This window comes from Oratosquilla oratoria, chromosome 18 (genome assembly GCF_046742065.1).
Source record: "Oratosquilla oratoria isolate Oo_2021 chromosome 18, ASM4674206v1, whole genome shotgun sequence".
NCBI lineage: Eukaryota > Metazoa > Arthropoda > Malacostraca > Stomatopoda > Squillidae > Oratosquilla > Oratosquilla oratoria.
In genome coordinates, this window is record NC_134794.1 from 43,274,086 (window position 1) to 43,288,727 (window position 14,642).

At 40.0% G+C, this 14,642-nt stretch overlaps 1 protein-coding gene across 1 annotated transcript in view; it reads right to left on the bottom strand.

Moving 5' to 3' along the window:
• Positions 1 to 14,642, bottom strand: part of LOC143035178 (uncharacterized) — a 121,720-nt gene that overhangs the window by 8,243 nt on the left and 98,835 nt on the right. The window contains exons 22-26 of the mRNA XM_076201844.1: positions 12,177 to 12,322; positions 10,767 to 10,863; positions 2,233 to 2,394; positions 893 to 989; positions 559 to 666 (exon numbers count right to left, since the gene is read on the bottom strand). Coding sequence (XP_076057959.1) covers positions 559 to 666; positions 893 to 989; positions 2,233 to 2,394; positions 10,767 to 10,863; positions 12,177 to 12,322 — 610 coding nt within the window. The remainder of the gene's footprint in view (positions 1 to 558; positions 667 to 892; positions 990 to 2,232; positions 2,395 to 10,766; positions 10,864 to 12,176; positions 12,323 to 14,642) is intronic.

Below are 14,642 nucleotides of genomic sequence, written 5' to 3' on the forward strand. Positions count from 1 at the left end.
TGGAGAGAATAGTGAGGATGGATTGAACTTTGGGGAAGACCAAGAATAAGATGGATGGATAGGGTGAGGGGGGGGGGCCTTGAGTAAAAGGAGAATATCTACTGAGCAGGGAAGAGAGAAGGCAAGAGATGGTGTGTGAAAAATAATTGTGAATGGACTATAAATTGACATGGTACAAAAAGATTTCTCCTCTTCTCTATTTTTGCTTTGGGGGATAAGGAGAGAGGGTTGGCACACAAATGAAGCAGTGGACCCCTGCCGTGAATGTGCTGTGTCTTGCTGCATTGCTCCTGACCCACACAGTGAGTGGGTGACTAAGTTGACCCTTCATCCACAAGGAGCTAAGATGAAAGGGAAACAATTTGGGTGATGTATAGGAGTGGGATGGGTTGAGGTGGATGAATACATTGGCTGGCTACCTCCTTTATAAGGAGAAAGAGCCCTTTAGTATATAGATATAGATAGATAGCTTAGTAGCTGTGGGTCTTCTGAAATGAACTGATTAATTGAAATACATGATTTAAATTGGTTGAGTATGACTAACCAAGTTACACTTACCCATATTAAACCAGTCATGGTCTCCCGCATCAGCCCTTGCAGCAGAAATAGCATGACGAAGAGCTGTCACAGCTACATAACCCATACACAAAGCTGGTTCACCCGTTGCTACAGAGATATAATATAATATGATGTCTCAAAAGTACTGGAGATTTGAATCATGAAATCAGTCTTGTATGTTTAATTCAGGTTTCAACTGAATCAAGCATACAAGATTGATTAAAACAGTCTTTAATCATTTTTAGTATTGATTAATATCAGCACACAATTATACAACTGAACCATAAGAGACTCAAGCTAAGTGGTAAGCAACCAATATGAGATTACTACCCACCCTTTGAGCGCACAACTCCAATGTTGTTATCTGGATTGGGCAGAAGTGTAATTCTAAAGTCAGCAGGGATATCCATGGCTGTGAAAATCTTGTAATCCTGCATAGACATGACAAAAGTATTGGCTAGTATTATGCACGTATGTGGACTGGCTGACCAACTCCCAATTTTAATGTCCACAGAAAGGATGGCTATTGAATTATTTACTGAAACAGTTCCAGCACTGATATGTTCTTGTTTACATATCTTATCCACTAATTGTTCTTTGCAATTTTTCATTATTCAATTTGAGATCTTATCTAGCCTTGAGGCCAGACTTCTTTTCACTTAATTCCCCTTAGAAAACAAATCAAACCCTTGCAGTTCTTTATGTACTTATAACAGTAACTTCCTATTTTCTGCATTTCTATTCAGGTTTGTACCATCACTAAAATATCATCTGAACTAGTAACGCAATGGATAAATTAGAGCTCAGACCAACAAGTAGGGTGCAGCACATCCCACAATGCAAAGTGTATAATGAAACCATTACACTAGACTTGAATGAGGATATCATATGAGCTAATATCAGATAATATTATATACTAATGTCAATATATCATAACTTTTAATAATATACATTTATCTACACAGCCACACTTGGTACACTTATTCGTATTTCTTTTATCTAATTACTGTTAATTTTTTTCTCATATTATGAAGGCACCATTCTTTTAGTTAAAAATAAATATAAGTGATATGTTCACTATAAACCCACTATCGGAGAAATAATAATGGAAGTACAGGGAAACTGTATATTTTGACTACAGATAGTAGTCGAAATATACAGTTTCCCTGTACTTCAGTTATTATTTCTCCGATAGTGGGTTTATAGTGAACATTTATAAATGTGTTACAACATACCAATTTCCAATAAGTGATATGATTTAATGATATGGTTTAACATTACAAACTGCCCCCTATCAGAAGGCTAGGATGGTGCCCCTCACAGAGGACTTTGTAACGTGGAATTTAATTCAACTTCACCGGTGGTAGGATTCAAACTGCCATCCCCTCAACCTTTGCCACAAGTAATGATGGCCTACCCCACTCAGCCACCAAAAGGGTATACTTTCTTCATGGGATTGAGATTACAAATCACACTGTCTACATAGTCACTAACCAATACCTGCTGTAGCATAACTTTATAGTTTCCCTTTTTCATTTTTCATATATCCCAATTGGTCCCATTACTTTTCTATTTTCAATTTTTTTCCTTTCAAACCCCATTCCTCCTCTTGTACCAATGTTCTCCTATTCCTGTTCCCTAAACACTGTCTATCTCATTCCCTTAGATACTTACCCAAGTGCCATTTGTAAGCTTCCTTCCAGTGTCCTCATCAAACTTCACCATCTCACATGTGTAGAGCCCTAACCCCATGACAAAGGCTCCTTCAATCTGGCCAATATCGACCAATGGACTTAAGCTCCTACCACAATCCTCAACAATGTCTGCACGTAGCATCTAGGAGAGAGAAAAACTGACTGAGAAAGGAGGGGAGGAAAGGTATGCACAATAACAAAAGTTAATAGAACAAAGAAATGGGCAAGAGCTGGTCTTCAACCAGGGACAACTAAACCATAATTCACAACCCTTTCTATAAGTTCAATGATTTTAATCCGACAACATATTCAATCACTCTGTTGCCCTGGATCACTTAGGAGACCAGTAGCCCAAAAATCTGGGCACAGCCAATAGATTAGCTCATAGGTCACTCAGAGAAGAAATTTTCCAGATTTGTCAAGAATGAGTACTTAGCATTGCAAGGTCATATGTTCAGTGTCTTCCATATGGTTATTGCATCTAGGACACTTTATATCTGGTAGTAGGCCAATTCTTTGTTGATAATATTTTAGTATTGGGTACATACATATACATACATACATATACCAAGGCTTTTTCCCCCTTCCAAGGGAGGTAGCCAAAAAGGGAAAGGCATAAAAACACTCCCACCCATTTCATCCCTAAATACACTCCACACCCCTCCCACCCTCCCTCTCATCTGAGCACCTCCTGGATGACGGGTCATCCCTGCACCCTGCCCACCGCCCTGGGTCAGAAGCAGTGTCGCAAGACACAGCACATCCACAGCGAGGCTGCTTCATTTAATCGGCGACCCCCCCTCTCCGTCCCCCCTTGCATATAAGGAGAGGACGGGGAGAAAACCCTTCGGGCTGCGTCAAAATTTACTCACACATACTACCCCACCCCCCCACCCATTCCTCCTCATGCAATCACATCATCATCCATATACAACCATTCTCCACTCACCTCTGTCTTCCGTCCTCTCCCTTCCTTCCTCAACAGACATTCCCCTCTTCCCCAAAGCCCCCTTCACCCCATCCATCCACCTCATCCTAGGACGTCCCCTCATGTTCTCTCCCTCCACATCTGCCTTCCATACCTCTTTTACTAGTCTTTCTTCACTCATTCTTTCCATGTGTCCAAACCATCCTAATATTCTTTCATCAACCCTATCTCCCAAATCCTTTTTCACCCATGTTCTCCTCCTCACCTCCTCATTTCTCACTCTATCCAGCCTAGTAACCCCCACCATACTTCTCAGACACCTCATCTCAAACACATTCAAACTCCTTCTCTCTTCTTCTCTTATGTTCCACGTTTCTGCCCCATACAGTGCTGTTGGCACAATCACTCCTTCATACAGTCTCCTCTTCGCATCCATTCCCAAATGTCTATTCCTCATTACACTCTTTAAACCACCAAGGCATTTACTCGCTTCTCTCAATCTACATTCTACCTCCACCTTCACTCCACCTTTTCCTGCTACACTTGCACCCAAGTATCTAAAACTATCCACTTCCTCCAGTCGCTCTCCCTTAATGTTCACTTCCAGTCTACTGCCACTTTCACCCCTTGTACATCTCATCACCTTACTTTTACCCACATTTATCTTTAGCTTTCTTCTATCACATACTCTCCCAAACTCTGCCACCAGCTTCTTCAATCCCTCCTCTGACCCTGCCACAAGCGCAGTGTCGTCCGCAAACAACAGCAGGCTCACCTCCCACTTTTCTCCATTTTCTTTAACCATCTCCAATCCCTGACCCACTACCCTAGCATTCACCTCTCGCACCACCCCATCCATGTATAAGTTGAACAGCCAGGGCGACATAACGCATCCTTGACGAAGTCCCACCTTTACTTCAAACCACATACATATACATATACCAAGGCTTTTTCCCCCTTACAAGGGAGGTAGCCAAAAAGAAAAAGGCATAAAAATCATTCCCACCCATTACATCCCTAAATACACTCCACCTCCTGGATGACGGGTCATCCCTGCATCTTGTCCACTGCCCTGGGTCAGAAGCAGTGTCGCAAGACACAGCACATCCACAGCAAGGCCGCTTCATTAAATCCGCGACCTCCCCTTCTCTGTCCCCCCATGCATAAAAGGAGAAGACGGGGAGAAATCCCTTCGGGCTGCATCAAAATTTTTCTCACACATACTACCTCACCCTCCATCCCCCCACCCATTCCATCTCATGTATCACAGCATCATCCATATACAACCATTTTCCATTCACCGTCTTCTGTCCTCTCCTGTCCTTCCTCAACAGACATTCCCCTCTTCCCCAAAGCCCTCTTCACCCCATCCATCCATCTCATCCTAGGATGCCCCCTCATGTTCATTCCCTCCACATCTGCCTTCCATACTTCTTTTACTAGTCTTTCTTCACTCATTCTTTCCATGTGTCCAAACCATCCTAATACTCTTTCATCCACCCTATCTCCTGACTCCCTTACCACCCCTGTTCTCCTCCTTACCTCCTCATTTCTCACTCTATCCAGCCTAGTAAGCCCCATCATACTTCTCAGACACCTCATCTCAAACACATTCAAACTCCTTCTCTCTTCCGCTCTCATGTTCCATGTTTCTGCCCCATACAATGCTGTTGGCACAATCACTCCTTCGAAGCAACACCGCCCGTCGTCGCTGTCGTCGCGCGACCAAGAAGAAGAGGATTTACGACGAAAAAGGAAAACCTGGTTTGTACTGTAGGGGTGGGGAGTGAACGTGAGTGCCCGAAATGGTATCTATGCAGTGCTAGTTAATTGTGTTAACTCGAAATTAGCAAAAATGAATGAAAACGACTCGAAAGCCAGTTGCGAATCAGAGCCATCTGGCGGCAATCCACTGAACCGCGATGTAAACAATCAACAAAGCACGTGTTATGACAATGATTTCTTAGGGTTTGGTAAGTACGAAAGAAAGAACTTAAGTAGATTATTAGAGATAGAGAGAGAGATGAGCAAAAATAGGACTCGGTGGGAAAATGAAATCATGGACTTAAGAAAAGAGGTCATTGGTTTAATTGATTGTTTATCTAAGACTAACCATGAAATTTCTGACCTGAGAAAAGCTAACTTGGATCTTACAAACGAAATTAAAGAAATGAAAAGAGACATAAATGAACTGAAGAATGATAATGAAAAGAAGAAAACTAATGATAATAACAATAGCGAAAATCTAAAGCAGGAAGTGAACAACAAATTACAAGAATTGACACAAAAGATCGAAGAAAACTTAGGTGGGGACAGTATCCAGGAAATTAAGAAGTGGAAAGAAAATATTGAAAATAAAGAAATTGCTTTCAAAGAAATAGTCAAGCAGCAAATGCAAGATAATGCAAAAGACACAATCATTCAAGTGATTAACGAAAAAGCAAATTGGGTCAGGGACACAGTAGATAGGAAGAAATGTATTGTGGTTTATGGGCTTAAAGAAAAACAAGGATTGGCGAGGTACATGAGAGAAAAAGAAGAAAAAGAGACAGCAGTAGAAATCCTTAATGAAATTCAGGGGGGAGACAGTGATTCAGGCACAGACTTAGAAGAGACTTACAGAATTGGTCGCTATACTAAGGATAGGAATCGACCTCTAAAGATAAAACTAAGGTCACAAGTGGTAGTAGAAGACATATTTGAAAAAGTAGGTAACTTGGCAAAGAGTGAAAAATACAATAAGATATGGATAAAAAGAGAAATGAGTACTGAGGAATTAGAAAAAGAAAGGGCACTAAGAGAAGAAGCAAAGGAAAAAAACTTGAAAAGATCGGAGACAGAATGCAAAGAATTCCAGTGGAGAGTAATAGACTTGAGATTAAGACAATGGCGCTTCAAAACGAACAAAACAAGGGAAGAAGAAACCAGGGAGAAGGAAGAAAATTAAAAGTGGCCTATACCAACATTGACGGACTAATTTCGGGACTGAACGAACTCAATGATTATCTGTTAGAAGCAAAACCAGACATAATGGGAATTGTAGAGACCAAACTAAGAGGTGAAATACCATCCACTGTTATCGGACAAGGTTTATACAACTACTGGATAAAAAACAGGGACAAGAAACAGGGAGGGGGAATCATGTTCTTGGCCAAGAAAGACCTAAAGGTGACAAAAATTGCAGAGGGCAAAGGTAATGCTGAATTGATCATGATAAAAGTCGAAGGCAAGAATATGAAAAGTAGAAAGTTTGTGGTGACTTATGTGCCTCCAAAAACAAGCGCTTGGAAAGAAATCGAACATACAAAAATGCTAGATGACACAAGAAAATCACTCAATGAGATACTAATGGGTAAGGGTAATCTGGTAGTTATGGGGGACTTCAATTGCAAAGAAATTTGTTGGGACAGCATGACAGTGCAAGGAGGAGATGACTCGTGGGGCAATGTACTGCTAGATATGACCATGGAGTACACAATGACCCAATGGGTCCGTGAAAACACAAGGTACAGAAATAATGAAGAGCCATCGAAACTAGATCTAATATTTACAACAGAGCCTGAAATAGTGCATAAAGTCCAGTATGAGACACCAATTGGAAAGAGTGACCATGTACTCATCGAAACTATACTAAAGGAAGAAATAGACATAGAGAGGAACGAAAAGCATAGGAAAGGAAGACTGAGGTACAACAAAACAGACTTTACAAAACTAAAGACATTCTTCCGGAATGCAAACTGGGAAATATTTTACAGGGAAGAAACAGCAGTGGAAGAGAAATGGAATATATTGATGGAAAACTACAATGAAGGGGTAAACAGGCATGTACCAAGACAAAAGCGAGAGAGTACATTAAATGTTGGTTCAACAAAAGATGCAGTGAGGCAAAAGACAGAAGGGACAAAGCTTGGAAAAAGTGGAGAAAAGACAAAAAACAAAGCAAATGGCAAATTTATGTTAACTATAGAAATGAGTATGTTAATGTGAGAAGAGAGGAGAAAAGGAACCATGAGAAGGATATTATAGACAAATGCAAAGAGCAACCCAAACTATTCTATCGGTATGTGAATGGTAAACTTAAAAACAAACAGGAATTGGTGAAACTATGCCAAGGAAACATAGAATACACAGAAGATTTAGAGATGGCCGAAGTCATGAACAATCACTTTAAATCTGTTTTCACCAGAGAGAAAATACCAAATTGTGACATAGACAAAAACAAGAAATCTCCCCTCATGAATGAGTTTACAGCATCACTAAAGGAAATATCAGAACATTTATCAAGGCTGGATGTCAGAAAATCACATGGCCCGGACGGTATTGCAAATTGGATTCTAAAGGAGTGCAAAGAAGAACTAACAGACAAAATACACATCTTAATAAACAGCTCACTCAAAGAAGGAAAGATACCCGAGGACTGGAAAAACGCTAACATTGTACCAATACACAAAGGAGGAAACAAAGAAGAACCCACCAACTATAGGCCAGTATCAATAACAAGCACCATAGCCAAAATTTGTGAGAAAATAATCAAGAATAGATGGGTAAAACATCTGGAAGACAATGACATATTAAACCCAAGACAATTCGGATTCAGACAAGGAAGATCATGCTCCACAAACTTAATATGCTTTTACTCAAGACTAATAGACATAGTGCAAGAAAGAAATGGATGGGCTGATTGTGCATTCCTAGACTTGCAAAAAGCCTTTGACAAAGTACCACACAGAAAACTACTAAAAAAACTGGAACACATAGGAGGAATACAGGGAAACCTACTAAAATGGATAGAGGACTTTCTGACTGGTAGAAAGATGAGAGTAGTGCTCAGAGAAAAATATTCAGACTGGAAAGAGGTGATCAGTGGAGTACCGCAAGGATCTGTGCTGGCACCAATAATGTTTGCTATCTATATGAATGACATGGATGAGGACGTGAACTGCTACATGAGCTTCTTTGCCGATGACGCCAAACTGCTAAGGAAAATAGAAACTGATGAGGACTGTGAAGCACTGCAAGAAGACCTAAATAGGGTATGGAACTGGAGTCAGAAATGGGAAGTGGACTTTAATACTAAGAAGTGTAGCATAATGGAGTTTGGAAAAAGCAAAAACAGAATATCAGGAAAATATACAATTGGAACCAAAGAAGTAAAGAAAGTAGGATCCGAAAAAGATTTGGGAGTAATTATCACGAACGACTTGTCCTATGATATACAGATTAACAAAATTGTCGGGGAGACTTACAACTTGCTAAGATCAATAAAAGTGGCGTTTACATACTTGGACGAAGACATGATGAAAAAAATATTGGTTACATTGATAAGGCCTAGATTAGAGTATGCAGCGACAGTGTGGTCCCCCAGTACCAAAAAGAATATAAAGAAAATAGAAAGAATCCAAAGAGCAGCTACAAAAATGGCACCTGCACTTGCAAACCTATCATACGAAGAGAGATTGGCTAAACTGGAGTTACCGACACTGGAGCAAAGAAGAGAGAGAGGTGACCTATTGACCATCTACAGAATCATGAAAGGCACAGAGGTACTCGATAGTGAGAACTTACTTAACTGGGACAAAAGAAACACAAGAGGACATGGAAAGAAAATAAAAAAACATAGCTATAGAAGAGAACTGAAGAAAAACAGTTTTCCTCATAGAGTTTTGGACACTTGGAACAAACTGGACAATGGAATAGTATGCGCAAAAACCATTCATGAGTTTAAAAACAAACTAGACACTGCAAGATACAAAGGCGGGACATCACGAGCATAGCTCCCCTTCCCGCAAAATACAACTAGGTAAATACAACTAGGTAAATACAGTCTCCTCTTAGCATCCATTCCCAAATGTCTATTCCTCATTACACTTTTTAATCCACCAAGGCATTTACTCTCTTCTCTCAATCTACATTCTACCTCCACTCCACCTTTTCCTGCCACATTTGCACCCAAGTATCTAAAACTATCCATTTTCTACAGTTGCTCTCCCTTAATGCTCACTTCCAGTCTGCTGCCACTTTCACCCCTTGTACATCTTATCACCTTACTTTTACCCACATTTATCTTCAATTTTCTTCTTTCACACACTCTCCCAAACTCTGTCACCAACTTCCTCAATCCCTCCTGCTACAAGGGCAGTGTTGTCTGCAAACAACAGTTGGCTCACCTCCCACTTTTCTCCATTTTCTTTAAACATCTCCAATCCCTGATCCACCACCCTTGCATTTACCTCTCGCACCACCCCATCCATGTACAAGTTGAACAGCCAGGGTGACATAACACATCCTTGACGAAGTCCCACCTTTACCTTGAACCACTCACTCTCTCTATTTCTAATTGGGTAATAACATGAAAATAGGCATCCTGGTGTCACTTTTGTGTGTTTTATGATAAGTTTCTTTTCTGAGTCAACATCTAAGGGTGCATGGTGAAGTACTGTATTTGGATTTACTGTTCTCTCTCTCTCTCTCTTTTTAACTGATCTGTATTGGTTGTCCAATAAGGTGGAAAGGAAAACACTGAAGATATTTTCAAAGTGTAATTTTATAGGGAATTTACAATATAAGTTCTCACTGGCTCACTCTCTCTCATGTGATCTGAATTCAATGCCCACTCGCTCGTGACTGCTGCATGACGCTTTCACGCTGTTAGCGTGCCCAAAACAGTTGCCTATTTATTCTAATTTTCCACAATCATTCCTTGCACACAGAAATTAACATGTACTCAAATATAATATAATAATTTAAATTTTAATAATATACTAATCTATCTCCCATTCATTCAACTTTTGCATACAAGAATAAAATGATAATTAATATAAACAGAAATGGCAATTAGATTGTTCTAGAATATTCACGGCTGCTAATGCATGCACGTATATACATACACACTTCCAACTACGCATTTACTTGTATCTCCTACATGTATACAAAGTGCTACAATCTATATCTGTGTATGTACATGTTTTTAGATGGATGTGTTATAGGGTAGTGGGAATAGGCTGCTGCTGGTGCTTAAGCAATATAATGCTGGGGTAGGTTTCTTGTTTCATCCTGTGAGCTGTGTTTGTGTGATGTGATGCAATGAGTGAATGGATTCAAGAGCTCTAGCACAGAACTGTGTACCAGTCAATCTCAAGCAATGTTCTGTAGAGCAACATTAGATTTCAGTATAAATATTCTATTGTAATTGTTTTTGTCATTCAATCTACTGGTAGTAAGTCTATGGGGTTGATGAAGAGTGATTAATAACATAGGTCCTTAGTTTATCTTTATGACTCCTCAGCCGGGATCTTTACATCTACAGTACTACCTCTCATTAATGGACTAAAAGGGGGGTAACAGTGGCATAGTGATTGCACAGCACTAAACAACAGCACCAAAAACACAGCAAAAACACCGCAAACACAGCTAATTAATGTCTGTTAATGAGAGGTAGTACTGTGTATATATATATATATATATATATATATATATATATATATATATATATATATATATATATATATATATATATATATATATATATAAATCCTCAATTGTCAAACTTGATTTTCAGCCAATAATATATAGAAATAATAACTTACCACATACTGCCCCGTAAGAACATCAATCTCCACTTCTAAACAGCCTGCTGCATAAATATCATATCCTCTGGGATGATTACTGCTACTGCTCTGTGTCCTAAGAAATAATTAAAGAAATTGTTGTATGGCAATTCACAAGTTTTGTTTAAAATATCACTAGTTATTTCCTTACAAAGCAATTACTTTGACAAGTATCAATAACAAATTCATGCTACTTAATATGCACATATTTCTGCAACTTTGTTTACTGTGCTAAACTTTCTTAAAATATAAAAGCAACCCCCTCACTTCCACTTGGAGATGCAGCCCTAAGGGATTGGCACTTAGTCTCTAGACAAAACTCAAGATTTCTCTTTTTCAGTTGTACTTCCTCCACCTTTTCACATACAAAGAGCTGGCAACTGGTGACCGCTCCCCTCCTCCAACTACTTTCAACCAGTGACATAGAAACAGAATCAGTTGGTGACAGAAGATCTCTTAATCTTGGATAGGAAGGCATCAAGAGATTATTGTAGATGAAGAAAGTAAGGAGCCTATGCCAGGAGGCAGGTAGCTGCAGCCAAAGCTGTTACCTTTGCCCTTTTATGCACTTGGACTGTTGGGGCAGGTAACAGTCACTGCTCGGAATCAAAAAGATATGTGGGATTTGAGACCACAACTTAGTGAATACAAGATCAGTATGTTTCCAATTACACCATCAGCACACATAGGTCATGGTCAGATGGTAAAAAATCACCATCTGTTTAAAGGATGTGAAAAAATACAATTCTCCTTACAGATGTGTAAACTCATGGAACAGCACAGCTAAATATACAAGCTAGAACCATACAGGACTTTAAAATGAGGTATGATATTTGGAGATTAAGAGACAGGTCTCCATGTAGCTCCCTTTACTGCAACTAGGTAAACAGAACATAATGGTCCATAGTTTCTTCTCAGAGAGAACTATGGGAATCCCTAAGAACCAATGCCACCCACTGTCAAACTGAGTTTTCAGCTGGTGACACTCAAGGCAACAACTGTTACTATTATAAAGCTAGGCAATGACATGACAAGTCTTTGGACTATACCCAGGATCTCTTTATCAACTGTGTGTGTTTCATCCACCTTTAAACACAAGATAAGCTGAAGATTGCTCCACTCGTACTATCTGTCAGTGACATAGAAACACTCCTACATTAAAAAAATGTAGACATCTGTCTAAGGTTTCTTCCTAGAGAGACCTATGGAAGGGCCCATGAGCCAGTGCCAACTGCAAATTTTCAGTTAGGAAACTCAAGGCACCTAATCAAGTTAATCATACATCTATACATACTACATCTTTTATTTCTTTGTGAGAATGTGTCCAAATGTAATAATTTATCTAACTGTAGAATGCTTAAATGTAGATTAGAGAAGAGAATAACTTACCAGTAACGTTCTGATAAGTCAACATCATTACGCCGGCAAAACTGAATCAAGTCTATCCATGTAGGGTCCTTTTTAAACATTTTTTTCATTCTCTCTCTGTAAATATTTATTCTTTCTATGAGCTTTTCAGATGCTACCTTAGCTCCCTGCAAACAAATACACACATTCATTATTGTTGGATAAAGTGAGAAACAAAGAGGTGAGGAGGAAAGCAGGAGTGGAAAAGAATATGGCAGATAGGGCTGATGAAAGATTATTGGGATGGTTTGGACACATGGAAAGAATGATTAAAGATTAGTAAAAGAGGTGTGGAAGGCAGAGATGAAGGAGTGAACTTGAAGGGATGACCAAGGATGAGATGGATGGATGGGGTGAAGGGGTGTGGCGCATGAGAGGAATATCTGTTGAACAAGGATGGGAGAAGACAAGAGATAGAGATGAGTGTATAGATGATACTGTTGCACGGAAGGGAGGTGTGGGGAGGAGGGTAGGGGTATTGTATTGAATTGTATTGTATTCTATTGCATTGAGTAACCTACACTCAGAAATACAGGTCCCACAGATAAGAAATGTGTGAAGGAACAAGTCATATTGGGATTGATGACACATTAAGGTAATCACTTGACATAATGATAAACCATGGTAACACACAAATATGAAAGATACACAAGTCAGAATGCCAAAATCAGAACTTAGAATAGAATTATAAAGTATACCAAAGGTCAAATAAACTAATCAAAAATAAAGTATCACAGTTCATGTTATAAATAAAGACAATAGTAACAAAGTAGAAAGTAAAATGTCAGTTATGGCCTCTAGTAAGGATCTATCACAGGAAACCATTGCCCAGGCCCCAGCCCTAAAGAAACCCAGTCATACAATGAGGGAAATAGCTGAACAGGTTGGTTTGGATTCAGGAAGTGTTAGATGCTGGGTTGCTATGTTTCATCGGGAGGGTGGGCTTTCCATGCCCTCTCAGGGGAAGAAAGAAAGAAAGAAAGAAAGAAAGAAAGAAAGAAAGAGAGAGAGAGAGAGAGTGTGACAGAGAGAGAGAGAGAGAGAGAGAGAGAGAGAGAGAGAGAGAGAGAGAGAGAGAGAGAGAGAGAGTGTGACAGAGAGTGTGACAGAGAGAGTGTGACAGAGAGAGAATGTGACAGAGAGAGAATGTGACAGAGAGAGAGAGAATGTGACAGAGAGAGAGAGGGAGACAGAGAGAGAGAGAGAGGGAGACAGAGAGAGAGAGAGGGAGACAGAGAGAGAGAGAGAGAGAGCCAGAGAGAGAGAGAGAGGGAGACAGAGAGATAGAGAGGGAGACTGAGAGATAGAGAGGGAGACAGAGAGTGAGAGAGAGGAAGACAGAGAGTGAGAGAGAGGAAGACAGAGAGAGAGAGGAAGACAGAGAGAGAGAGGGAGACAGAGAGAGAGAGGGGGGAGGGCCTGGAAAGGCACTGAAGTCCACTAAAAGGGTCCAGACAATTGTAAAACATCAGGTTGTGTCTAATACACAAGTGACTGTAAGAAAAATCAAGGAAAGAAACCTTGAACTGTTTGACGAGGTGTCAGTCCGAACTGCAAACTGAAAATCATGCTACTTGGGTACACAAGTCACTGACCCAACAAGAAGTCTCTTCTCACCCTTACACCGAGGGTACGATGCTTTTGCCCATAAATATAGCGGTTGTGATAGTGACAAGTGGCTGAGTGTGCTGTGGAGTGATGAATCCACCTTTACACTGTCTTACAATAGAGGTGGAAATGTGTATTGGTGGCCCATAGCGACCCTCTTAACCCACACTACATCCAAGCTACTGTAAAACACCCAGAATCACTAATGGTAAGGGATGCATTTACTGGACACAGCACTGCTAATCTTTAAATGCCTCCTAAATATCAAACAGTGAACTAATATGTATATTTAGAGCTGTTGTGTGACCATCCTCCTGATGCATTTGATGATATGCAGGCAGCCATCTTACAACAAGACAGGGTCCCTGCACACAAGGCCAAGTCAGCAAGCAAATGGTTGGACAATTGTGAGATTGAGTATATCAGATACTGGCCTTGTAATAGCCCAGACATAAACCTGATTGAAAACTTGTAGGAGATAGTGAAATGTGATTTACAGGGGAAAGACATCTCTACTGTACCCAAGATGGAGAAGATCCAGGAACCTTGGGCAAAAATACCACAGGATACACATTATAGCCTTGCCTTTTCTTTCCCAAAATGTCTGTAGGAGGTTATCAGGAGGGAAGGGTGTCCCACTTATTATTAATGGCAAGTGAGATAACCAAAATTAGTATTCTAGAGGTGTGTCTAGAGAGTTGATGATAGCAAATACAGTGTTTTGGAAGAAAGTCAAGCATAAGTACACATGGGAGAGGGTGGTGGATGGAAGGGTGGTAGACAGAGTGTTAATGGACAATGTAGTGGTAGATAGGAGTATAATAAGAAGAGTTAAGGATG